This window comes from Cyprinus carpio, chromosome B16, assembly GCF_018340385.1.
Source record: "Cyprinus carpio isolate SPL01 chromosome B16, ASM1834038v1, whole genome shotgun sequence".
Classification (NCBI taxonomy): Eukaryota; Metazoa; Chordata; class Actinopteri; order Cypriniformes; family Cyprinidae; genus Cyprinus; species Cyprinus carpio.
Window position 1 is genome coordinate 14,729,179 of NC_056612.1, and position 27,329 is coordinate 14,756,507.

Below are 27,329 nucleotides of genomic sequence, written 5' to 3' on the forward strand. Positions count from 1 at the left end.
GTGATTAACTGCTAAGGTTAAAGCATTGGAGGATAAAATTAAGAAACAGTTGTGGTTATGTGGTGACTGAGTATAGTGCAGGCAATTCCAGCTCATGTTGTTTATGAAAATGTCAAACCAAGTTAAGCTTGTGGCAGCATGTAAAGATGAGATATGTCACATTCTGAAAAAATACCTCTGGACTGCCTCAAGGCCTTTTTAGGTATGGATTTGTTCTCCTTTTTGTTTGTATTCAAAGAGATTCCTGACACATTTCTAGTTCTTACCTATATTATTAGATTGGACAGAAGAATATTTACCACCCATTTAGAGACCAAGCTGAAATACAGGTCCAGAATAATAAGTTACAATAAGGCATAATAAGGGAATAAGTTACTCAATACTAACTTCTTGTTTGTTACACTGTTGTAAAAGAACCATATGCAAATCACATGATAGTCATGCTCATGTGATATTGTTTAATTGTATTTTGTAATGGTCAGGGGATGTGTGTTATGTATCAGAACTCTTGATTGAGAAATTACAGGTATTTTATTTTAATACCTCAGAAGTCTGAAATGGAAAGAGCTTTTTATAAACAGCAGAAATGAGATGAACTTTTTGAGATTTCTTCAAAGTTGGGCATACATGAATGTCTATCTTAATTAGATCAGTAACAACACTGGAGGCAGATTATGTTGTAAAATATTTTAATAGCTTTAAATTCAAAGATATGGAAAAATCAAACTTGTGTAAAAAGTGCAATAGTTTCAAAAGTGCTTCTAGAGTAATTGGTTCAGTGTAAGTTTGGATCTTATCTACTGTCCTTTCAAATGAAGCAGAACATTATATACTTATGTAAAGCAATACCCCTTAAATTTCTACATCTGACTAAATGATCGTACAGCTTGCAGATGGTAGTTTTCCTAAAAAGAAATGTTAATCAGTTTGAAGAAATAAGCCAACCCAAGGCTGGTGGGAAGAAAGAAGCGGTCAATGTCACCTCACAAAAGCATCTTTTTGGCATTTCTCAATTTTGCAGGGTTGTTGAATCAATACAGAGAAAATTGCACACCTTTTGTTGAAGAGCACTGCTGCCATCCACACTGGAAAGGACACACAGTAAAACCATCATTTGTCCCGTCTTTGTATACTTTTTCGATTCCCCGCATAGACAGTCTCCTAATTATATATCTGAATGAAGACCCAAGAGCATAACAAAATCCATGAGCAAAACTCTCATTAACTCTCTTCCACTGTGAATACCCAATACCCCATAATCTTTTTTCTCATCTTCTTTTCTCTCCTCTCCTCTCCAGTCCTCCATCAATCTCTCTCTTTACACCAGCGGTTGCTTGTCAGAGGCGGTGGTGGGCAGGGACTCCACGCTGGCTCTGTAGATGGGTTTCTTCTGGGAGCGGTCATCACTGAAAGGACGAGAGAAGGCAATACGACAGAGTGAGTGTTTTATTGGGCAGAATAAGAAAAGATTTGGACCTGAGGGAGAACGTGGTTAGTGAGAGTTATTTGCACATAGACTAGCCTGCCTGGACAGATTTGAGGGAGTGAGAAGATGCAGGAGGAGAGAAGTGATCATCAGTGTCATCAGAGTCTACACTCCACATGATAGAGGAGGGCTGGAGGTCAAACACCCACATAAATCATTTCTAGACATCATGACTAGGGTGGTTCAAAGTACTTACATGGGTCCCTTGCTCTTCCTCTGTGTGGCTCGGCGGCAGAGGTAAGTGGTCATGGATATCACAACCACCAGAAGAAACAATCCTGCTCCAGATACAATGAGAACAATGCGACCGGTGGTTGTCTCATACCATGCTGCATCCTCTATAAAACAGAAACAGTTACATATTATACACCTGTCAAATACAAAAAACAACTAAAAAAACTTAACTTGATCAACACTTTGGTATTATTTTATCAATCTTGGGCAGGTGAGGTAATTATCAGCATTTAATCAAATTCAACCTTATTTACATCAAGTTCTTATTGTGATTTATCAGTTCACGTTAGCAAATAAAATAATTCATAGTCTTCAAATCAAATCAAAATGTAATAACCTGCTCTTTCTCTGAAATGACTCTCATTTTCAACTGACATCAATTTGATTCCATGGCTTGAATTTTTACACTTTGAATGTACTTAACAGTGGCTGGTATACATTTTTTTCTTCTGACTTAAAAAAAAACTCAAATTACTAAATATCTCTACTGTCAAAATCCAGAAAAGTATTGAGTTATCAAAAGACATTAGGGCACAGTTAGGCAAAATAATCTGTGAAGCTGCTTTACAACATCATGGATTGTGAAGAGTGCTCTACAGAATATTATTATCCTGACTTAAAGAAAAGTGGCTATTCTGTCTCATTAAAGAATATGCCATATTATGGAAGTTAAACGGGGTCAGTGGAGTCACAATGTCAATATTGTTTTCCACAGGCTTACATATGGCCAAAGCACAACTGGCTCCAAATGTCTTCCTGTTGTATTCAGATCATTTAAACTGAATATTGGATAAATAGTGCCGTTAGTGCCATTCATATCAAATGAAACATTTAAATCATATACACATACTGTATATAAACAAATCAACTCAAGTTGTTTACTATAATCAGCACACGGTTGACCCCTTTTTGCAGTTCTGACCTGGTAGAACAGTGATGCTGATTGTACGTTTCTTCATGAGGGAACGCACAGTAGGAGACTGAGCCGAACAGGTGAATCTTCCCCCATCCTGTTCCCTCACCTTCTCCAACTTCAGCTTATTGGAGGCCAAAAGCCAGTCCTCTCCTTGATAGAAAAAAAAGACAGGGAAGAAGTTATTGAGAAGTGAAAAGCAAAGCAGGAACTCCATGAGAGATCTGACGTAAGAAAGATAAGCCAGAATTTTTCATTCTTAAGAAGGGAAGCATGCAAGAAGGTGAATTCCCACTTCTGTATGCTTTTCAAATAAAAACTCAAAAGAAAAGAAAAAAAACAAAATCTACTAAAAGTTTCCTAGGAATCCCTGCACCGGTTACAATAAAATAATGATAGTGAGCATAAGAGAGTAATGAAGCAAAAATAAAACATAACACCGTACAATTCAAGGAAACAAATGCCTGTGCAAAATCCACTCAGAGCACATCATAACCATACAAATGCTGTTGGCACTAAAGGAACTTCTGCAGCCTGCCAACAAAGTCCATTTCAATTTAAATGAAAGTGAATTAAGAGGATTCCCAGTCAAGCCAAAGTACCATTGTTTAAGCTAATCTGTTGGCTCCAAATGACTTCCTGTTTCCTCTGCTGGAGTGCAGACAGCACAGTAAACGGATAGATGCTATACGTCAGACCGTGCTCTGTCATTTAAGGGAAGCTGGCTTTTCTGGTTTTCTCTTCATAAGAAATTGTTCATAAAAATCCAAAGTGCACATTTGAAACCAAATTGAGTAAGTGAAAACGTACTTGAACTGTCAGAGAATGACACTGCACATTCGTGACATGTGGTGGAGGACAGACTAATAGACATCCAAATAACAGGAATGAGTAATTCTGCACTTCCATTCTAGTGAAATTTTATGGTCATCAATCACCCACCCCATGACATTTAGAGGGATTTTTTTTGGTCTGAGAAACAGAGTATGCACATGCTTTTTACAGCATGTTACATTTATGATCCACTGTTACTCACCAGTTTAAAATGAACAATTTGTCTCACCAGCCCATAGAGAGTGAATAGAGTTAAACTAGCCTTAACAGAAAACATTTGGTACTGTCCCTGAAATACTGTCCCTATAGCAGTGGCAAAAACGATATTGCAAAATATAGAAATATACTTAAGTCTCCTTGAAACTGCACATCAGGATTTTGTCCCTTAAAATATATTCATTTTTGGTGGCTCAGTATGAGAAATATTTCACATTTGTTGCCACATTTCAAGACTTCCTAGATAAAAAAAAATGTTTTTGTCAAATTTACCACTGAGTTGGAAGATGCTTGAGTCCTGACAGATGTTTTCTTTAACAAACATCTGTTAAGACTCATGTGGCTTATTCCTTTGATTTGAATCACATGTGCGAGTTATATCAGTGACTGTACGATTATCATTCTCACATTCTGCTTTAACTTAACCTTCTACTTTAACCATTAAGTTAAATAACTAGCCACTAAGAAGTAACTGGCCCCTGATGAGTTTGTTCTGACTAAATGTGTTGACAACTTTCACAACCTTTTCCCTAGACCTGAGTGAATGCTTATTTTCACTCCAACAGCAAACTCCTAGGTCTTTCTCTCAAATGTATGAGAAACTTAAATGAAAACAGGCAACTGCAATCCCAATACAGCAGTTCTGCAGTAGACAGAATAATGCATCATGTTTAAAAAACTGTAAGGAAAAATGAAGGAAAAAGAGAAGCAGAGCATTAGATATTAAATCTGTCACCTCTTTAGACCAGAAGTACTCAGGTGCCTCAGAACCTGAAGTAGAACATTCCAGCTCCACATCATCTCCTAAGCGTACTTTGAGGTCCTGCACCGAGTTGAAATAACGTGTTAAGTATCCCAAACCAGCCCTGTGCACAGCCACCTCCCGCATATCTGTGAGAGGAAAAAGAGAGAACGTTTGAGGATAAAACGGATTAGTCAAAACAGCTCTGCTCCAGGGTACATTTGCATAGCATAAAAACAAGGAAGTAGGGCATGGAAATTCAAAGTTTTCATTGCTCAAAAATAACATATGCACAGTATATATTTAATATTATATAAGATACACTATATACACATTATCTTTTATATATTCATAAAATATGGAAGTCATCAGTCAGTAAGATTTTTTGAAAGAAATTAATACTTTTATTCAGAAATAATACATTAAATTCATCCAAAGTGGCAGTACTATTTACTTTTAAATAGATTTAGATCAAATAAATGTTCTTTGTATCACTTTTTAAAGCAGAATAAACGTTTTTAACATTGATAATGATAGAATAATCTTTTCAAATCAGTATACTAGAATGATTTCTGAAGGATCATGTGACACTAGAGGCTGGAGCAATGACTAAATAAATATAATAAAATCTATAAAAATAGGAAAATTGTAATAATAAATCACAGAATTACTTTTTATTTTGCTAAATAAAAAAAATAGATAAACAAATGCAGCATTGCTGAGCATAAGAGACTTCTTTCAAAAACATAAAAAAATCTTACCGACCTCAAACTTTTAAACAGTATTGTAACTCGTTGGTGACGCTGATGGATTATCATAAATTATTTAGTATATTAAGTCCAGGTTTGCTGTAATAATACAATGTGAACATGGATCTTCTTGTCTCCATCTGATTATTCATACTGAACATTTCTGTATCGATCCATCTGTTTTTCCACTCAGTTTTTCCAATAATTCACCACTGTCAAATCATCTCTGGCCACTGTAAAGCCCCACAATCAATACCAATATTGATTTTATCATCTTGGGAGATAAAGAGTTTTATTTGTCCTCTAATCTTTAAATCCCAAATATAAAACTTCCTTGCAAATGTCAGATGCAACTTTCCTCACATATAACAATAGAAGGACGGAAGTTTCTGGACAATCTAGACACATATGGATCAATTTATGTATGTAGCAGTGGGGATTTGCATCACAGATCGTTAGCACTTTTCATGCTGCCCTTGATGTCTCTTACTCACAGTGTATGGGGATGGTGAAGGGTTGGGAGGAGTTGACTGCTGCAGAACTGTCCTCAGTGACGCAGCGGTATGGACCCTCAGACCAGGACTGGATGCCGGGGATAAAGAGGAGCAGTCTGTCTTCCTCCCTTCTCACATCCACGTCATACAGAAAACACCGGCGGTAGAAATACGCCTGATCTGACTCAAGCCGGTACCACTTCTTCATGTAATGCTGCGAAGAAAAATAAAGATATATTTCACTGTAGTAACTTGAATATGATGTTCATTTACTTCAACTTAATATATTAACAGCAAGTGATTTACTTTGACTACTTTAGTGATGTTTTAGGCAAAACAAACTTAATTCTTCAAAATATCTATTTTTATGGCAGATTTTGTAATAACAATTATTTCATTTTGGGGGAACTTGTGATAGCTTGTAAATCTATATGATCGTATAACAGTATAACACACTACTTAGATAAAATGCATATAAATATCAGTTGTTACTCTGTATTTCCCATATACTTAAGTAAGATGATATTCAAGTGCTTAGTTTTATGAACAATGCTCTGTATTTTTATAGTGTATGTACACTATAAGCAGAAACTATGAACATATGAACAAAAAATACAATAGAAAAATTCAAATTAAAAAATTGAACATAAAAAAATTCCACAATCAAAAAGTTATTTTTAGTTGTCTGGATGAACAGACAGTAGTGCAAGTAATAACATGTGAACTGTTTTTTGTTTGTTTGTTTGTTTGTAAACCAGATGTAGTGGTGAAGAGTGTGTGTTTGGGGTGTGTGTGTGTGTGTGGGTGGGTGGGTGGTGGGGGGGGCTGTCAGAGGGCAGACTTCAGTAAGGAGCTGTCAAACTCAATACTGAGTTTGAGTTTTGCAATATTGTGGTTATTGCAAAACATTTAATGCAATGCAATGCCAATTTAGAGATACAAACATAAACGTTCCACAAAAGCATGGTGTATCATATTTTATAGTCACATTTCAATATATTTGTCTAAACAATATATGTATGGAGGATTATATAAAGCTAAACCGTTTCAGTCCAGTAAGTGGTTATCAAGAAAAAAAAAATTCTTATGTTTTCTTAATAAAAATCAGTAATGATTTCACAGCAAAAAAATACTTGCACCATGACCAAATGATACCAAAATTTACTTGTTTAAAAAGTAAAATATCATTCACATGACAGAAGGAATGTAGTAGAATGTGTAAAACAGGTTTTTCCATCAACTTCTGATCAGGTTGATAATCCAGAGGAATTAGATATTTAGTTAGCAAAAATAATGCCTTAGGCTTTATGGGTTAAAACGTCTTACCGATGGAAGGAATGCTGCCAAATTTGGTAAAGTATGTTACACTTGGAGAAAGTAGACTATTCGGGGCACTGGCACTTGGGTCTCACTAACACAGGTTAATGAGAGATTGCAAAATAAAGCATCTGTCTTTGTGATTGCTGGTATGGAAAACCTGTTTTGCTCGAATGCATTTAGCTGGAAAAGGTGACAAACAGACTCTGCACTGACAGAAGCAGCAGATGCTGTGAATCCTCCAAAGGCCCCTCGCTGCCAGATACTAATTAAACCCAGAATAACAGCTCTCAGAAGCTCACTAAAACGCACACACTGCCTCCTGCTGTTTAAATACCAGTTGCAGTCTTGTTCTCCAGACAAATAAATTCAAAATAATGTTATTGTTCTTTATTTGCTATTTCCCTATAAGATTGTTTACTAAATCATGAGAGCAGTTGTGTGGATATTTGAGAGTAAGCGTCCCTGACAGATAGGTTTGTAATTTTAGATCTCTCGCTTTCTGTTTATACAGTAATCAGACCTGCAGCACCGCAGAGGATGTGCACAGACAGCAACAATAGCCTAAACCCTTCTCATTTCCCATGAGAAACAATGTGTCATTCTGTTTCAATCTGCTGTTTTCTTGACATTTACAGACAAATGCACGTCAAAGTGCATCGTGTACCAGATATTTCCTTGCCATTGTGTGTTAGCGACTTTACCTTGGAGAGCCTCTCAAAGTGCACTGTGCTCATGTTCAACTCGGATTCTGTATCCAAACACTCCAATGTCACATCTTGTCCTTCCAGAATCGGCTCAGTTGGACCTTTTACCTCCAAAGAAGCTGAAGAACAGTAAAACAGTACAGAAGAATAGTAAAACAAAAGCATTGAATTTGCTTGTTTAATAGAATAATGCAATTGCATCCATATGGGATACTCAACAGACTTTGTTAAGTATCTCATATGGAAGCAGTTTATTTTGACAAATCAGCTTATGTATTTATGTAACTGTATGTAATATTCCAGAATAGTCTTCTTTCTAAACTTCCTGGTCTGTATTTGCACACCAACCTTGACAACAACAGGAACATGAGAGGTCAATTTACATGCTATCTGATGTCCACTGTTGTAAAACTAAGGTGAAGCATTGTATAAATACAGAAATGGTAGTTCAGACTAATTCAGTTCTGAGATGTGCAATTCTAATCGTTTATATCCATTTTCGTTTGTGCAAAAGTATCTTTTAAACTTTAGTTTAAACGTCAGTCAGAAATACAAGAATAAGTGAAAAATAATAGGCTACAATAAAATAAAAATAATAAAAACTTCGTGAAATTTTAACATCTTGTAGCTCTGCTCTAGGTATTTTGTTTTTATACTGACAGATTGCGTTTGGTTTACAACACTTGATTCTAGGTTGAAACAGTGGAAGGCGGTAAAAAGAATGGTTTTGCGAAGACAAGCAAAATTTTATATACCTGTGGATCTTTGGAGAAAGGTGAACGCCAGGACTGTGATGAAAAAATAGCATCTCATTTTGAAGGCTGTTGACTTCTGCGTTTGAGAGAAACTTCTGCCGAAATGAAAGTTTGTAAACACAATTTATGAGCGCGGAGGAAGGTGGAGCTTGCGAGACTTACAGTGCTATTGTTTCTTTTGTAGCCTAGTTATAACAAAGATACAACGAGGCACTAATATAATGTTACAAAGAATTTATTAGTTTTATATTTGTTCTGTCATACTACAAAAATAGTTAAGAGCCAACGCTATCTTACGCCATGATATAAAAACATATCTAACGGTCATCCAAATAAGCGTATGCGTCACCTGTATCTAGCACAACATGTGTTCTGAAGGTATGCGTTCATTTCAGTGTGAAAAGGCATGCGGTTTAATCTGGCACCTATCAGGACGTTACAATTTTGTTTCGTTTTTGTATGACAAACGTCGGATACGTGAATCTGCAAAATAATGCCATCAGAACTACTTAAATTTACCAATGTTGGGGTTACATCCTCAGAAACTGAAATTCCTGTTCTAAAAGTTTTTTCTATTTTACGACAGTTGACGCGTTACAGTAGCCTACTGAAAAAAGTTTGAAATCTTCCATACATTTAAAACTGTTTATTGTAGCTTACCTAATTTGTCATTACATCATTTAAGTCATTTTTAAAGTCTTTTTTCGCTCACTATTGTTTCATTTAAAAAACTTTATAGTTATGGTTCATGGATTCTTTATATATCTCATTATATGGAGTTGTCGATGTAAACATTTGATAGTTTGCATTTATATATGCAACCCAGTGCAAAAGTTCTTTGGAATTATTTGAAACAGTAAAAGGTCATGTTAGGCTAATACTTTTTTTTTTTTTTTTTTTTTAAGAAATACTTTACATGCGTGTAAATATATCTGGAGATAATATTATCTTCTCTTACCAGCCAGCCAAAATAAAAAAAAATAAATAAAATAAAAACACATGACCCAGGTCACTGGAGGGAAGATAAATAATAAACATGCTGGTTAGAATGTACTTAGTATTAGGCCATTAAATAATACATAGCCTTGGAAATTTGAAGAGGGCAGAATAGTAGCTAGGAAGCCATGGAAATTCCCTAGTCTAGAGGTCATTGACCTTACTGTAATTTCAGACAGTCACGGGTGACTGTAGGTGACTCAGCAAAGGTCAATTATTCATGAAGTGCAAGCGGCTAGTTGTACTTTTGTAAAATATCCGTAGGAGGCTACTTGTTTGTTTGTTGTAGACAGTGTCATGTCTCATATTGAGAATATGTAACCCCGAGACATGGTTCAAGAATTCTGGTCTGAAATGTATCACAAATGTTACAGTTGCAAAATTACAAAATTAATCAACAAAACAGAATACATCATTAAACCAAACTGATACCACTAAGATCACAAAGTTGAACATTTTAAACTCTTAATATGTAAACTTCAAATAAGGTACATCAACATTTATTTTTTGTTGATACATGTGTACACAATAGACATATATTGTAGACATGAGCTTAACTGACAGATGTACAAAAAGTATCTGATGCTTTGGGTTGAGAGGTCATTGACTGCTGTAACTGGCCGACAACATTTGCAATACCACATAAGAAGGGTTCACATATCAACAGTGTAATGCTAAAGATACAAAATGGACACAAAATAATGGACAATTCATTTCCCCTGACAGTTTTGCCAAACTTTAATTTTAAGTAATAATACAGAGATACTTACAGATATCTTTAACCACAAACCTTTGGCCAGTTGTAAAAATGGCAGCCCATAGCTCCTTGCCATCTTGTGTACTGTCAGTCCCTGGCCTGCAGAGGCCACAAATACAGTAAGCAACACCTGGCAGGTACATCAATATGGTAATAATGTCATAGTATTTATCCCCACACAACACGCTGAACTGACTTTAAATACAGTAAGAGCGTTGTTTCATTTAAAACTGCTTTAATTCTACAACCACACTCACATGTGTGACAAATAATCTTAATGACAATATTTGATTTTTAAATTTTAAAGCCAGAATCTAAAGTTTTTGTCTTATTTTGCATTTGCTTTTCAAGATTCCCATTAAGATTCCCATCACAACTATTCATCCATTCTCCAAACCACTTGTCCTCTATAGGGTTGTGGGGATACATGGGCCTATCCCAACATCTTGGGCCACAGACTTTGGAAATACCCCAGACAGATGGCCAATCCACCACACAGACACACATTCACAACTTCAGACCATTTAGTTTCTCCAGTTAACCCATGTTGCACGCCTTTAGATTGTGGGGGAAATCAGAGCACCAAGAGGAATCTTACGGTAACACAGGGGCAACATGCATACTCCACAGAAAGGCCCCAGGGTCAAACTGGGGACCTTCATGCTGAGGTGACAGTGCTGCCCTCTGAACCACCCTGCCGCCTTCCAATCAACAACTTTTCTTAATAATTCCAATCGTTATCAAAACAGCATCAGAAGTTTGTTAAACTAAAAAGAAATATAAACTTGCAAACCTGCAAAATACTTTCACATACATACATACAAAGTGCTAAAATGTAAATAAAGCACTTTTCCACAATCAGGCTGCATGGTTGTAAGCAATACAAGTTGTGGTGCAAGTCGCATTAAGTACAAAGTACAAATACAAACCATTCCAGTTTTGGATTTATCGGCACATCTACCTAACCGTCCTCAGGCCAGGAGAACTATGCTGGTAGAACGGCTTTGGTGAAATGGAGACTCACGAGCTTTGTAAACCGAGCCTTCTTCTCTTTGCTTTCTGGTAACCTCTGGCCAGAGGGTGGAAAAACTAGTGCTGGTTTTGTAACGAATATGCACAAATACCTTAATACTGATAGGCAAAGCTTTAAAGTTTAAGGTGCAGTTTCACAATATAGGTTGTCACAACTTTGCTTTTTTAGAGGCACAAATCACAGGCAAAAGAATCTTACATGACCAAAACAAGAATGTTCAGAATGGTCTGACGTCACACCACCATTTCCAGGTCCAAACGGTCTATCAGATGCCAAAGCAAAAAAACAAATGGTGGTAATATTCAGTACACTCATAGTATGCTGTAATGCTAACAAAAAATCATGATCCTAACCTTTATCTCCATAATGAAATCTCAGATGGCAAGACAGTGATTCATTCTTTATAAATCATTAAAATACTGGTGTCCAGGACACCATGAGCCTGGAGACTGTAGTGTACACTGCAAGTTTAGCTTAAATGTGTGATATAAATGAGATAGCATTCTCAATTGAAATGTATAGCGTCTTGGACACAAACAATATTTCTTAGGTCATAACTTAACAGTGTGATAATATCAGCAAGCTTCAAAGGCGCTCAACATCTGCCTTAATACATTACATATTAAAGCTGCTTTTATCTTTTGAAATACATGGAGTCAGAAATGTTTGTTGTTTTTGTCTAATCTATAGTTTTGTCAGAGCTGCTCTCTTCCTTTTCTCTCTCTTCCTTAGAGTAGTGTTGCAATGTCTGGTGTCTGTTTCTAGACGGAGCGTCTGGAAAACGCTGACCACAGTCCTCGCAGGCATACAGAAGGGCATCTTTGTTCCCATCCCCTCTTAACTGCTCTTTACTGGGCGGACTCCTCTCTTCCATTTCCCGGAGATGGATCTGGTTGAGACCGGAGGCTTGAAATCTCTGGAAGTCTGAAACTGAGGATGACGCAGAGGCAGCCAGGCTAGGCCTTCCCACAGAGTTGGGCTCCGTCACGATCCCGTGAACCATGCGGTGATGGAAGCGAATACCGGAACGGTTTGAAAAGCTCTTCCCACAGAGGCCGCACACAAAAGGCCTCTCGCCAGTGTGGATGCGAGTGTGGATCTTCAGAGCCCCGGACTGAGTAAAGCACTTCCCACACTGACCGCAGCGGTACGGTTTCTCCCCCGTGTGAATTCGCTGATGCGCTCTCAACCCAGCTAAGTGAGGGAAACCCCTTTCGCAATAAGTACAGGTGTACGGCCTTTCTCCGGTGTGAATTCGGCGGTGAATCTTAAGCGCCCCGGACTGGCTAAAGCTCTTGCCGCAGTCGGAGCAGCTGTATGGACGGGCGCCTGTGTGTACGTTGAGGTGGATGCGCAGATTGCTGTGCGAGTTGAATGCACGGCCGCACTCGGCGCACAGGAAGCCGCCGGCTTTGGACGCATGCTGTGTTCGCTGGTGCTGCAGCAGTTGCGACGGCCGGGGGAAAGAGGCATTGCAGTGCATGCATGGGAGCTGCTGCAAGCCTTCCTGTTGTGCGTGGCCCTGCTGATGGCGGAGGAGCTGGGCGCAGGTGGGGAAGGTGCGCTGGCAGGACAGGCAAGGGAAGGACGGGAGCGTACATGACGTGCAGGTGGTGAGCGGGCAGTGATGGTGGTGGTGATGATAGTGGTGGTGGGCAATGTGTGCCTCTGAGTCCTTTTGTTGGCGTAGAAGTTGGCTACAGGTTTGAAACCCACTATGGCAGCATATACACGGAAAGGCCTGAACTGGTGGGGACTCGGGATTTGCCTGAGAGATTGGGCTGTGGGTGCTAGTGCCTTTATCTTCTTGTTGGGGTTGAGCAGATGTGCTGGTGGGCTCAGTGTTTTCCTCTTCTAGAGAGAGTCCCAAACCTAGACACAAGCCAAGGCCGACAGGGGCAGCACTGGGCTCTTTAGTCTGCTGTGGTGGGGTGGATTGTTGGGACGAAAGTGGTTGGATCTGGGACGCCAGGCTGGTTCTGGGTTTTAAGGTGTGGAATGAAGAACTAGAAGGAGATGAGGAAAGAGGGCAGCCAGGACATGTGCAGGCACGATGCTGAACTACAAAAGATATAAATTAATGAGGCAGTGAGCATAAGATGGATAAACATGATAAAACTCAATATTAAACTATTTAGTGGCAGGGTTGGAAACCAGTTATTGTTTAGACTAACATGTACTTCAATATCGGCTCTGGTTCAAGAAGTAGTTAAAGATACTTATTATGAGCTTTGGCACATTAAGTGGCATTTTATAAAAATAGATATAAAAATTTTTTATTAAAATAATTTTAGTATTTTTATTTATTACATGGCTCTCTGGAATACTTGATTCCATTTAGCTAGGTTCAGCTATCAAATATTTCTAAATAATGACTGTTGTTACTATATAACTGACTGCTCATCTATTTACTTAAAACCTATGTTTCATATAAACTACTCAGGTTCTAATCACGCTGTCTGGGTTTAATTTGTGATAATGACCTGATGACTCCTATTATTATTATTATCTATTCCTTAATATATAGTTAGTAAACATGACTAGATTGCATATACAGTGTCTGATCTGCACTAGAAAGCCTGTGAACTCAACTTTTGCAGCAAGACTAATTTATGAATGTATTTTAATATGTATTAAATGTATTTTGATTTGCTGTATCTCTGTTCTAATGAAATCTAAAATGATCTCCTCATTTAGCAACATGCTGCTGAGGCAAGTTAATACAATAAGTAAATGCTTCTGTAGTACTAAAAGAATTGGAGCTGTTACTCAGAATCAATGAATTCTGCATGTTTCCTAATCCTTTTGCATGAGAAAGTGTATTTATAACACAGCGGTACAGTACCCTTACAGTCTATTGTAATATTTACTCACCATGGCTTTCATGAGCTCTGGGTTCCCTTTCCCTTTCCTGCAGACCAAACCGAACAGCACTTTTCACCTGGCTCTGTCTGGATGGGGTAGGCTGGGGAGGATGAGAGACTTTGGGCCATGCAGAACTCGGTGTCTCCACAGTACGTTGCTCTCTCAGTGGATGACCAGTGACTGAAGCATTTGCAGCCATAAGGTCACCAATAAAATTATGCATATCCAGCCATGAGCATGGACCAGCCTGCATTAAATAATATTCATATTAAATAATATTAGTTGTAAATACTGTAATATAATTTTATATAATATAATATAATATATCACATCATATCATGCATAAATATATCAATGTCACATTGCTGCATATGCACATTTTGCACTGGATAAATATAGCCTTAAAGCAATATGATAACGGGGGTCATAGAAAAAATCGCATCATGAGAAAATGACACCTTTAGGTACGCGTAACAAGATGCGATACAAGCGTTAAGCGTACGATATCAAGCGATACATCTTACTAAATAACAAAACATTTCCATCGATCCGCATCGCTGTGGTGTTAAACACAGGTACGCCAATAAAATGCTTCTCTCTGCGTTTTTGTAGCCTTTGGTAGACTATTTCTTCAAGCCATGAAACACATTACACGCCCCTTTTAAGGCTACTTCCTCGTGTTTATTTTGGCATGTACTCACTGCGAGTCTGTCTTTGTCCATCTGGAGCGCCATTACATAATCGAGTGTGCAACTGTATTAATACACACTTATGATTAATATAAGATTGGGCGTTTCTTTCATTTGGTATACCGAGAACCGCGGGATAGTGATTGTTGCCTCTTGACTCTAACGTTGCTGAGCCACTTCTCTTACAGTGTGGAGCTGCTCATAACGCCATTTTTCCACATCGACAGCAGTGTATTTCCGGGATATGAATCATGTGACTACATTCCTAATTTCTTTATACCCAAATTCTGTACCTTACAGTGATGTACCATGTACCATAACAGCCGTCTACCATATGTGTGTGTGGGTGCGTGCGTGGGTGTATGTCTGTGTGTGTAGAACAGAACTGTCCAAAAAAAACTATACAAAATATTTCCAAGTGTGTCACACTCACAAATGGCACAGAGGTGACAGACTGACTCCTCTGATGTATTTTTCTGTCATGTCTCTGACTATTACTGTCATGGTTGTTAAACTTTGCCAGTAAATTATAACGTAACAATTGTAATAGACTGAATTATGATGCAATCCATGGAGTGACTTCGTCACTATAGAATTACTATAGTAGTTTGTATATAGGAATGAATCTATAGTGATAGATATTCAAAACATTAGAAAGAACGAAACAAACTAAGAAGAAGAGCTACATTTGAGGCTGAATCTGGGTTCTAACTGCTCTCTGGGAATCTATAAAGTCTAGGTCACTAGGAAATCTATAGAGAAGGTAGCCTATTGAATATTGTATTTAGCCTATGTATGTGGTCATGAACAAGAATATGATGTTCATGTTTATCTGCATATTCTACAGTATCTGCAGATGTTTCTGATGAGCATATGATATGATCAGTTGAAACACTGAATTAGAACATCATTACTTTAATTGTACATATTTACTGAAAAGACTTGTCAGACTTTCTGTATGAAAATAAATATCCAACAGTGAATCCATAGGGCTGATCTCAGCTTGGTTTATTTATTTATATAAAATTATACAATCTCATTTGTTGTTGGTGTTGTTTTTAATTTGTAGATGATGTAATGTTGCAATTAAATGTTTATGCCACATTATGGAGCACATGAATTTACCTCAACACTGCATGTATACATGTATGTAATATTTTTGGCCACTAGATGGAGCCATGAAGACAGAAGTTCTGTTCACAAACCAGGAGACACTGCCTCAATCCAATTATAGACTACTTGAATTCCACTCCCCTTTTAGAATGTAAGTTCGCTAAAAAACTGAGCTGTAATACCCATAATGCCTTATGTTGTTTACATTTTTAAGGACCCATAATGGAGGGGCTTTTAAATCTTGCTCTTGAATATCTACAGCTAGTTGGTTCATACTGAAGTTAGTCAAAAGTATGTTACTACAGGATCAAACAACAAGTATGGAGTGGAAATGCAGCATGTAAAATTAGCACATCTCAGACATCTCAGATCAGATTTTTTAAGTAGCCTACTTCTTCAGAATGTACTAAGTGTGCACTTCTCATGCTTATCATCATGTTTATTAAAAGAGTGCTTTTCTCATTACACACCAAATAACTGTAAGACCATTACACTGTGAACAGCAGTCGAGCTTAGGCATTTAAAGTTCTCTTTTTTCTTCTTCTTTTTTTTCAGCTGGGAGAGGATGAGTGGGTGGAGGTTAAGTTGGAGGAGGAGCAGGAAGAAACAAGAAAGTTTAGGTGTCGTGGTGAGAATGGAGGAAATGGACATAATGGTTAACATCTCTGGGGCAAATTAGCAGATCAAAGTTTTTGTGTGGGGGGAAAGGAAGTGTATATAACAGTCTTCAACTACACAGAAAACTAACTCTACACAGAAGCACTGTCTATATTATATTAATATAAATTATTATATTATTTATTTTCTAATTCTATAAGCCGATATTTATTGTAGGCTATTATAAGATTTAAAATTATAACTAACACCTAATCATTATTAGGTTGTATATATAAAAGGTACTTGGAAAATATTTTAGTACAAGAAATGTTTTTCAAAAATGTATGAAATCAAACCAAAAACATGAAACAAAGATGACAATTACAAAAACAAATGCGTTTTAAATTTAAATTTCTCAAAGATTTCTTCTTGTTATCATTTCAGACATCCTTATTTGTACCGGACCTGATATGCAAAAGAGAGAGAGAGAGAGAGAGAGAGAGAGAGAGAGAGAGAGAGAGAGAGAGAGAGAACCCTTACTGTTGCTGTCAGAAGCAAAGCGACCTTCCTCCAATGTGTCTGACAGCTCGTCATCATAGTGGGTGGAGCTACAAAAAAAAAAAAAAGGGCTGGCAGAATACAACGTGTTCTCTGTATACATAGTGGAACGTGCCGCAATCAGTTAATAACAGACAGTGACTCGAGGAGTTGACATTTATCAGAGGCTGCTCTGAGTCTGACATCATTCATTTCACCTGGCGTGGGAGCCGAGAATTAAAGACAGCAAAAGGGATTCTGACATGCACTTTCAGAAATGTAAGTAAGACCTTTATTTTCTGTTTATTGACATAATTTTTATAGCACAAAGTGATGGGGAATATAAGTTGCCTTTAAGAAATGATGGAGTAAAAAAGACAAAAGTAGCCAAATATTAAAGGGGAAAAAAGTACAAAAGCTGTCACTAGTACAGTACCCTTTCAGGCAACTAATATATAGCCTACCACTACCAAGTAGGTAGCCTACTAATATGTATAGCTGCTTTAGATAGCCTTCAACCTTTCAGGTAGCCTACTAACATGCACGTTTTAGGAGTAAATAAGGTACGAATGTGTTTTTTTAAAGATGCCGACCCAATGACAGCTTTTGTATCTTTTGTGTGTGTGAGTGTAAGACGAGAAAGGTGCCTGTGTTCGGGTTATATTAGGACCTCTATAATAAATTGACATAAACGTTATATAAATAGGCTGGGAACAACATATGGCATACTACCTTTATCTTTCGCTGTTTACATATTTTTATGACGTCAGTTCAGCGATGTATGACCGTTTAAAAATAGATTGAACACATTTGAATGAAGGATCCCCCTTCACTTCATTTTTTACCGCTATTTGGACAAACCCCTTGATAAATTACTCCTCCCTGTTCGACTTTCATTTCCCGTTTTTATTGGGTGTGGGTCTCATTTTTAAAGAGAAGGCTTGTGAAAATGATAGCCTAAAGAAAATGTCATTCAACTTTAAAAGCACGCATTTCTAATACTGGTAGCCTAAATGTCATGTGGAATATGCGAAGTGTCTAGAAATAAAGTGCAACCTAAGTTTTTTCTTTTCATGAGTTAATAGGTTAACTGCATGTGTCTATAGTCAGATAGCGTAGCGAGAGCCACGGAATCCCCGCGTTACACCCACGCGCGTGACTCACTGGCCAGGGATTTCCGTCTTTGGTATTACAAGACGGGGTGCGAGGGTATCCCAGCCGCTAATGCCCACTCTTTCGGACATTTTAAGCATGAAAATCAATCTTGTGTAAACTAGTGTCATGTGACCTTTAAACCTGTTGCGGGTGATAATAGAAGCATTGTTATTAGATAGCCTTGAAGAATGTGACTAGTCTATCAGGCGTTTCTCTACATCAATAACGTTAGGCGATGTTGTAACACATTTCTCAAACGTTGATTTAACTTTTTTTATTTTTTTCATTTCATTTTACTTTAATTAAAATAACATTTGATAAAAAATAAAAATGTCAAACCTAGGCTTACAATTCTAAAAACATAGCAGACATTATGTCTGTGTTAGTCACATCTCAGTTGTAGAAACTGTAGTGTCCGGTTATGATTTTATGGGTCCAAAAGAGGTACACTGGACAGGGTCCAGTGTTTGGATGTAAATACTTTATATTTCTAAAACTACTGTAACCTCAGAAGAGTAGGCCTAATGGTCATATATAACAATTATTTCACCCCTTCACTTCTAAATTGTTTAAATAGATATTGAGACATTTTGGTATAACTTTCTAAATCTTTAAAGACATAATAACCATTGTTTTAACTCCAGATTTTTCTTAATCTTTCAGAAATATAGAACTTTTTTGTTAGTTATACATGTCCATTGTATGTAAACACTGTGTTGAGCAGTAGCCCATCTTTTCTCTTAACCTTCTGAGTCAGCTTTAAAAAGCAAGAGCCCGAGAAGTGGAGTAATTCAAATAAACTGGAATGGAGAACAAACAAGAGAGAGATAAGGAAAGGAATGATCCTCTCAAGGTTATCCCCAGTGGAATTTCCATCTTCCTCTTTTGAATCCCCTTCACCATAAGAATTACTTAATGTTTTGCTGAAACCAGTCACTTTTCCTGTAAAGGGATACCTTGCAGAATGAAACACAAGTAGTTTTTCTGTCCGAGCTATAAATAGATAAATCAACCAAAACACTATTATTGTAGTTATACTGTATACAAAACTATTATCACACCATGGAGGTGCATAATATAATCCTGACATACCCATAAAAGATAATAAAATAACCTCAAAGTGTTTCTCTCACACTGCAGTGTTTGAAAGAACTATCTGTGCGTGGAACAGTAATTCGATAAATATATTCGATTTTTTCCCCTGGTGGCTGGATTAAGTATTGCAATTTAGCTGTGATCTATGCAGCTGATTTCAGCTCATTACTGCACCTCAACGAAATGCTAGACAGGCATCAAACCTGACTCTGAATCAGTATCTAAGCATCTGATCATACACCCTGGGGCCCCTGACATACGTCACTGATGCAGGAAGAAGATGTGGTTTGCCACGAAGAGCGTAACGGAGAAAGGAAATAGTTACAGAGAGTGTGCTGTGAGAACGTCTCCATAGACGCAGGGTTTCTGATGAAGAAGACAGGTAGACGTAACCTCACCACCTCTTTTCCAAATGGAATACCTTCCTCACGGGTGAGAGGATGAGCGTTATGCTCCTTCGGTGGAAATTTGGTTCTTATCTCACGTTTGGGGTCAAGATTTTGAAGAAACTTTCCTTCCTTCAGCTCTAGAATACGTAACTGATGCCCACTGGAAACCTCCGATATTTGCATTCTTGTCTTTTTCAGTTTCTTTTGGTGACTAACACAAAAAAAATACATTTCAAGTCATACCAGCACCTGTTATTAAAAACGACCCTGGGGAAATCACATTACTGGAGAAATCAATCAGATTTACTTGAAAACAACAACAATACACGTGTATCCAGCAAGATATACTGAATATGGTTATATGATTAATGTTTTACTCGACTTGATTGTTTAAAAAGTCATTGTAAATCAAAGGCATTAAAAAATAAATTGTAAAACAAATGGTTTTAATGGAAATCTAAAATATCCTGCTGATAATAAATACTAAAATTTAGTATCATTTATTTGTCAAGATTGTCCCTACTTCTAAATTCCAGTAAGTTTCACTATTATATTATTGAAACTTACTATTGAATACTTATTATTGAATACATATTTATTATGATTTATTTCATAAATTCGACTAATATCATAATATTATTGCTAATACTGATAAATCAATAATAACCAGGTAGATAAGATACTGTTCAAAAGTTTGGGGTCCGTAATGATTTAAATGTTTGTAAATGTCTCTTATGCTCACCAAGGCTACATTCATTTGATCAAAAAATACAGTAAAAACAGTAATATTGTGAAATATTATTACCATTTAAACTAACAGTTTTCTATTCTAATATATTTTAAATTGTCATTTATTTCTGTGACGTCAATGCTGAATTTTCAGCTTCAGTCTTCAGTGTCACACGATCCTTCACAAATCATTCTAATAAGCTGATTTGCTGCTCAAGAAAGATTTCTTATTAATATCAATGTTGGAAACTGTTGTTCAGCTTTTATTTTTGAAACCATGATACATTTATATCAGGATGAAATGGAAGGTTTTGAACAGGAAGTTAAAAAAAAAACAACATCTATCTTTACTTTCACATTTCATCTATTTAATGTCATCGCTGATGTATTAAACTGGTGTAGGCTGTTTATCATATAACAGCATTTAAACAGAAAACATCATCAATATAACAAGGTTTTTGTTGTTGTTTTTTTCTGTGTCCACAGCACCGAAGGAAAAGGCGTGTTACCCTCTGCCCACAGTGAAGAAACTCCTGGAGCAGAAGAGAAAGAGAGAGACCTCCTCAGCTCCTCCCTCCTGCTCTGCAGCATCTTACACTGCATCTGTCCCAGTGAGACAAACTATTATATTATTAAGTATGAATGTCTTGAGGCTGATACGAACGACTTTAATCATCTTCCAAAATGTTTCCAACAGGTGTTGGCATCAGGACAATCCCCCACTGCCGGTGAGTCCAAGCATCTCTGCTAAATGAGGGTTTTGTTTGATTAAATGAGACTTCAGGGATATTTAGATTTTCTTTTACATCTGAAAATTAAGCCTTTTCTTTGCAGGAGCCAGTGCAAGCTACACAGACATGGGAGCAGTCGGATATGACCGATGGGAAGTTCCCAGCATTCATCAGGCACATTCCTCGCTACAGCAGTGCAGCCCATTCCCGTTCATGCCTAGTTCCTCCGCTGCACAAAACTTTACCCAGACTGGACAGACGCTTGCCACAGGCTACAGCCCTCAGCAGATGCAAGACTGCCAGGATGCCCAGACAACACAGCAATATGTAAGAGCTCTATAAGTATTGAAGGCTTACAAAAAATCAAAGGTTTGTCTATATTGTGAATGAAAAAATCAATCTATTCTCTGTTCTCACAGTCTATAACAGAGTGCCCTGTAACTGCAGCCGGGACTGATATGACTGGGACTGTCCCCATTCAGACCTCTGGTTTGTGCTGGCCATCTGATTCCAGAGCAGAGGATCACACAAGCCCATACCTTCTCCAAGAGTTCAGGCCCCAGATGGATATGGTGAAGCTGCAGGAGGCCAGAGTCTTCCTGCAGAACATGGATTACAGTAGAACCACCTGGCAGGATGATGATGGGGACACGTGAGTCAGAAGATATTCTGAATATTGTTTAGGGTGGAGATTTACTACCTTGGATGCTGTGACCAAATGTCATTTGGAAGAATGGTCTGTAGATGTAGCTTTAAGCAGCCTAGGACTTACTTAAAATGAGTTCAGTACTGATCAAAAGTTTGGGGTCAATAAGCCTTTTTTTATGTTTTTGAAAAAAAGAAATCTATTATGCTATAACCAAGGCCTCAAAAATACAGTAAAAACTGTAATTTTTTGAAATAACATTAGAATTAAAAAATAAATGTTTTCTATTTTGATACATTTAAAAATGAAATGTATTCCTGTAATGCAAAGTCAAATTTTTAGCAGACTTTTTAGCAAATTTTTACTCCAGCCTTCAGTGTCACATGATCCTTCAGAAATCATTCTAATATGCTGATATTAGAAAACATATCAAGGATAAAAACTTTTTTTTATTCTTTACATTTAAAAAAAAAAAACAATTTAATTAATTATTAATTATTTCTTAAAGTTCCATAACGTTTTTTATTTTTATTTATTTATTTATTTATTTTATTTAATATATGTACACTCAAATGTATTTAAATTATTTAAAAAAATAAATGTTACTTTTTAATTTTTGGTTACACCACTTGAAAATTCATTGCATTTTAACTTTTTACTGAAAATGATTAAAAAAAAAGTCACATTTTTCAATGTGACGGTCTTATATGTCATTGACCCAAATAACATTTGCAGTCTTTTTAGATACATTTACGTTAAAGTAGCCGTACATCTTACTGTATTTTTGAAAATCGTTCAGTTAATGCTTTCCGAAGATTACCACCAAGGTCGTGTGCGTTTCTTAACTAATGAAACCACAGTGTAAGCGTAAATCTCATGGAAAAGTGACTGAAAACAGCAAAGTTGTTATACAGCTCTGCACAGTAAATGAAAACTGAAACTCTATTCTTACTGTCTGTTAGCATTCTACATATCTACACCGCGAAAGGCCTGAGGGAATATGCTTTTGCTGCTGCGGAGAAACTTAGTGAACTGGGGAAGCTGGACTCTAAAGAACACAAGGGAAAGGTGAATATCACGACAAAATACTGTTAAATCTAATTCAAAATGTACTAGGGAGTTTTTTATTAATGCATTCACTGACTATCTGTTCTCTTGAATCCCAGACTGCTTTGCTGGTGGCTGTAACTGCCAATCAGCCAGATATAGTCCAGGATCTACTCTCTCTAGGTGCGGACATCAGCATCTGTGACGTCAACGGTCAAACCGCGCTCCATCTGGCTGCCACCTATGGTTTCCCTCGTGTCATGCAGGTGAGAGCCAGCCCATTTGCAATCCATTCGAAATCAAAAAAGCATGCTTCTAAACTGCTATGATTTAATAGGTTATTCTCTATGCTGGACTGCGAGTGGACCTGGAGGCTCGTAATTTTGAAGGTATAAACCTTTACATAGTGTTCCATAAGCATCACAGTTACAGTGACATCTGACGAGACAATGATATATGGCCGCTCTTGCTTTTGCCTGGTATCTTTAGGTCTGACTCCTCTGCATTGTGCAGTGATCTCTCACTGTGCCACGATAAAGGCTATAAATGCCTCCTCATCCTCAACATGGTTAGCTGATGGCAGTCTACAGACTCAAGCAGAAGATAAACTGATGTGTTTGAGGCTTCTTATTAATTCTGGAGCTTCAGTTCTCAGCCAGGTACTCCGTTTTATGGCCTTTTAATATTTTAGATTTTCAGTACAGTTTAATCCCAGTGATAATAAGGGAATGTGTTAATTATTGCTAAAGGACCCCTTGGTGTATAGACAGATGGTGCAGCCACACTAATTAAATAATATTATTATAAAACTGAGTGGCCCATCATAACGTCAGTACGGTGCCATATTAAAGCCAATGAAATCATCATTATTGATGTACAGAGATGTGAAGTTTAGGATATGATAGCAAGCAGATTTTTCAGTATCGTTACTCCAGTCTTTAGTGTCACACAAGCTTTCAAAAATCATTCTAATATGCAAATTTGCTGCTCAAGAAACATGTATTATTATCAATGTTGAAAACAATTGTGCTACCTAATATTTTTGTGGAAAGAGTGCTACATTTTTTCAGGATTATTTAAAGAATAGAAAGAACAGTATTTATTTGAAATAGAAATCTTCTGTAAGGTTTTAAATATAATTGTCAATTTATTGTCTCTGTTGATCGATATTACTTCATCATTGCCAAATATAAATATACATTTATTTAATATCTTCCTGTCCCCAAATTAGTAACACTCACAGATACTGACATTTCCAAATTACGGTAGCGATTTCTGTCGTATAGGAAAAGAAACAATATATTTCCCAAATGTTCCTTTCTGACAGACAGACAAACAAATGATTTTGTCATTGTTCCATATAGAGCGGTTTCGTTTTCAGAAGGAGGAAACCTCATTCATGCCACACATGCTTTGATGTTGCTTCAGTTTCACTTTGTTGATATACCTTCATCTTTTTCAGGAAATCAAAAGCAACAAGACAGTTCTTCACCTGGCAGTGAAGGAGGGGAATATCCAGCTTGTGCGCTTCCTCCTCAGCATCCAACTCTCCAATATGCAGGCGTTCATCAACATGAAAGTGAGACACATGATGACGAAATTGTATTGGCTTTCATATACATTCAAATCATACTCAAGTGATATCACACTTGCCTCGTGCCGCAAGTAATTGCAGCTGTGGTGAAATTTTGACCAACAGCACTATTGTGGGTGTAAACAAGAAGTTATTGTTGATTGACTTACATTTTAGATGCAATAGTATAGTTTCAAATAATGGCTAAGTGAATTTAACTGCTGCGTGACTCAAATTCCAGCAACATGCGGTTATGAAATTTTGTTACTCAGTGAATCTCTATTTATAAATGAATCTGTTAACTGAATGAATCAATGGTTAACTCACTTGTAAAGGCAGTCACCTGTTTTCATTCCTGAGTGAATCTGAGTTTTTAACAAATCGGTTGCATGAATGACTCAGTGATTCACTCATAAATCTGTGTTTTTGAACCAATTGGTTGAGCGAATGATTCAATGAATGATTCACTTACAAACACTTGTTTCATTCCAGAATGAATCAGAGTTTTTTAACGAATTGGTTGAGTGAACGACCTAATGATTCACTCATAAATAGAGTTATCTTTTACATTCCAGAATGTATCAGTGTTTTTGAATGTATTGGTTGGCTGAACACTTCAGTGACTCGTTCATAGGACAGACCCTTATTTTATTCCTAAATGCATCAAAGTTTTTTTTCTCACAAACTGAGTGAATAATCCAGTGACTTACTCATAAAAACAGTAAGTAAACATTCAGTTGATTGGACGATTAATTGACTTACTCATAAAGACCACTGCTTGTTTTGTTCCTAAAAAAAGAATCATTGTGTTTGAACAAATCTTTTTAAAGGGATAGCTCAGCCAAAAAAAAAAATGAAAATTCTGTCATTAATTACTCACACTCATGTTGTTCCAAACCCATAAGACATTCGCTCATCTTCAAAACACAAATGAAGATATTTTTGATGAAATTCGAGAGACTTTGGTCAAACACACTCCTGTCTACCAGCTTGCAATCTCTTTCTCTCTCTCTCTGATTATCTATAAATGTGTGTCTCCTCTCAGGCTCATGGACACACTGCCCTGCACATGGCCGCAGGGCTGCACGGAAGCCCCTTTCAGGAGGAACTGATCCGGCTGCTGCTGAGTCGAGGTGCTGATCCCAGCATCCGCAACCTGGAGAACGACCAGCCCGCTCATTTGCTGCAGAGCGGAGACAAAGGAGAGAGAGTGAGGGGTTTTCTTTATTAACAACCAGTCTGCCTGTTGCAAAAACATTCTCTTGTACAGTTTCTACCATTTTTTTTTAGCAGCATAGAAAGAAAAGTACAGATTACACAGTAGCTGATGCACTCTTTTCCCTCTTTCTCGCTCTCTCTCCCTCAGCTCAAGCTCATCTTGAAGAAGAAAAGTGCCTCCTCTAGGCGCCGTTTTACATCCTTACAGGACCAAGAGTGACCAGGACTGATTTTTAGTCCCACCGTATCCCAACTTCTCCAGTAGAGATGCAGTCGTCTGGATTAAATAATAGTATGCACACAAAACATTAATCTTGATAATTTTGCTAACCGTTCACCATTAAGATGGGAATAAAAAAAAAATTAAAATATTTAAAAAGAGTTAAGATCAGAAAGAGCTTTAAAAATAACCCCCAAAAATGTAATCTCTGGAGAAGAATGGGTTGATTTTCAGTATCCTTTTATAAGGATTTTCACATATTGCATCATTTTTAGTATGACAGTATATTTTTTGAAGGATCATTCATTGATTCTGTACCATAACGCTGCTTCTCAGTTTATTTAAAGATGAAAGCAAATTTTAGTATGTTCATGAATAGTGATTTCAATGAAATCGTCATGAGGACTGGCAGTACCAGTCGAGTTTCCAACTTAAATTCTAAACCATATTGGTTTGCTTTTTTAACTCACTGTATCAGTGGGATATTCTTCATTTGTTTTGAGATGTATTTATATAGCTTTTGGTTGGTATATGTGGCATATACTCTGCGCTCATGTTCATGTTACTTTCCCTCAGGGTGAAGATCAGTTATTTATTTCATTGTTTGATACGAATGACATCAGTTCTCTATGTAATGCACATTTCTCAGCAGCACACTTGATATCAGTTGTCCTTACAGCAGATGTGTCATCCAGCCATATATGTGAAAGTGTTATTTTGATGAGTCATATATGAGGGGGTGAAATGTCAGGGGGTTCTGTGGTAAAAAGGTCGTTTTGTCATCAAGACCTACCAGAATCAAGATGTCAGAATCATTAATATGATTTAACAATGTTATTTCAGTGGAATAGTATGAAAGAAAAAGTTTTTCTATGTGGGGATAGTGTCCATCTTGTATCAAGATTACAGATGTTGAGGATGTTGTTGTTGTTGAGTCAGTGATATGCATGATTCATCATGTTGAAGTACCCAGAGTCCCTCTGGAAATTCAAATGAGGGAAAACACACGCTAATGTCACTTTCTTGTAAAACAAAGAGGTCTGTGGATTTATGAGAATAAGTTTGAAAGCAAAGTGCAAACTGCCTTCCAAGGAATTAATTAACTTTGCTCATGTTTTAACAAATATCACAAACACTTAATGAATGAAACCATCTGACAAAACCAAATTCTGTGAGTGTATAAAGTAGCATTAAACTTTGCTTGATTGTATGTACAATGTTTTATTTTAAATATTGTTTGTGAAGTGTCATCTCTAAAAAGCCACATTTATAATTATTCCAGTATTTCTGCAAATCATTAATGTTTTATTAATGTGTTTGTGTGTTTTGCATTATATGTCAACTGACCAAGCCAAATTAAATAAAGCTAAATAAGTAAAGACTAAGAACAAACCTCTGTAACTCAGGATCTTTTACTGAGCCAAATGTCTTTGGCACATGACTAACATTTGGATGATTAATAAAAACACCTTTTCTTATAGTAACTGTATTG

The 27,329-nt window shown here is 37.0% G+C and overlaps 3 protein-coding genes across 5 annotated transcripts; 1 reads left to right on the plus strand and 2 right to left on the minus strand.

Moving 5' to 3' along the window:
- Window positions 1–672: 672 nt before the first annotated feature.
- On the minus strand, window positions 673–8,604 carry LOC109074101 (vascular endothelial growth factor receptor 3-like). The gene is made up of 7 exons (XM_019090151.2): window positions 8,448–8,604; window positions 7,690–7,811; window positions 5,669–5,882; window positions 4,420–4,574; window positions 2,643–2,787; window positions 1,683–1,824; window positions 673–1,406 (listed from the first exon to the last, which is right to left on the minus strand). Exons 1-7 carry the CDS (start codon window positions 8,503–8,505, stop codon window positions 1,319–1,321), a joined length of 924 nt encoding a protein of 307 aa, XP_018945696.1. The 5' UTR covers window positions 8,506–8,604; the 3' UTR covers window positions 673–1,318.
- Window positions 8,605–9,916: 1,312 nt separating this feature from the next.
- Window positions 9,917–15,032, minus strand: si:ch211-79k12.2 (uncharacterized protein LOC568844 homolog). Of its 3 annotated transcripts, none has more exons than XM_019090161.2 (3): window positions 14,800–15,032; window positions 14,108–14,345; window positions 9,917–13,294 (listed from the first exon to the last, which is right to left on the minus strand). In XM_019090161.2, exons 1-3 carry the CDS (start codon window positions 14,830–14,832, stop codon window positions 11,913–11,915), a joined length of 1,653 nt encoding a protein of 550 aa, XP_018945706.1. In that variant the 5' UTR covers window positions 14,833–15,032; the 3' UTR covers window positions 9,917–11,912. The 3 variants fall into 3 exon arrangements, with proteins under 3 accessions (XP_018945706.1, XP_042596886.1, XP_018945711.1); XM_042740952.1 differs by having other exon boundaries at window positions 14,911–15,025; XM_019090166.2 differs by lacking the exon at window positions 14,800–15,032 and adding an exon at window positions 14,623–14,780.
- Window positions 15,033–17,130: 2,098 nt separating this feature from the next.
- Window positions 17,131–27,317, plus strand: LOC109074128 (NF-kappa-B inhibitor delta). Its single transcript, XM_042740953.1, has 12 exons — window positions 17,131–17,313; window positions 20,889–21,013; window positions 21,100–21,130; window positions 21,237–21,460; window positions 21,553–21,785; window positions 22,742–22,847; window positions 22,946–23,092; window positions 23,164–23,215; window positions 23,316–23,485; window positions 24,289–24,405; window positions 25,445–25,609; window positions 25,766–27,317. Exons 1-12 carry the CDS (start codon window positions 17,298–17,300, stop codon window positions 25,835–25,837), a joined length of 1,458 nt encoding a protein of 485 aa, XP_042596887.1. The 5' UTR covers window positions 17,131–17,297; the 3' UTR covers window positions 25,838–27,317.
- Window positions 27,318–27,329: the final 12 nt, after the last annotated feature.

Excerpts from the sequence above, each read along its gene's own strand:
- LOC109074101 (XM_019090151.2), bottom strand. The coding sequence starts at position 8,505 with ATGAGATGCTATTTTTTCATCACAGTCCTGGCGTTCACCTTTCTCCAA. Across the intron at positions 2,788-4,419 it reads AGTACTTCTGGTCTAAAGAG|GGAGAGGACTGGCTTTTGGC; the intron begins GTGACAGATTTA and ends TTTTTCTATCAA. Across the intron at positions 1,407-1,682 it reads AGGAAGAGCAAGGGACCCAT|TGATGACCGCTCCCAGAAGA; the intron begins GTAAGTACTTTG and ends TCGTCCTTTCAG.
- si:ch211-79k12.2 (XM_019090161.2), bottom strand. The coding sequence starts at position 14,832 with ATGGCGCTCCAGATGGACAAAGACAGACTCGCA. Across the intron at positions 14,346-14,799 it reads TGGACAAAGACAGACTCGCA|GCTGGTCCATGCTCATGGCT; the intron begins GTGAGTACATGC and ends TATTTAATGCAG. Across the intron at positions 13,295-14,107 it reads CAGAGCTCATGAAAGCCATG|TTCAGCATCGTGCCTGCACA; the intron begins GTGAGTAAATAT and ends TATCTTTTGTAG.
- LOC109074128 (XM_042740953.1), top strand. Across the intron at positions 24,406-25,444 it reads AGGCGTTCATCAACATGAAA|GCTCATGGACACACTGCCCT; the intron begins GTGAGACACATG and ends GTCTCCTCTCAG. Across the intron at positions 25,610-25,765 it reads GCGGAGACAAAGGAGAGAGA|CTCAAGCTCATCTTGAAGAA; the intron begins GTGAGGGGTTTT and ends TCTCTCCCTCAG.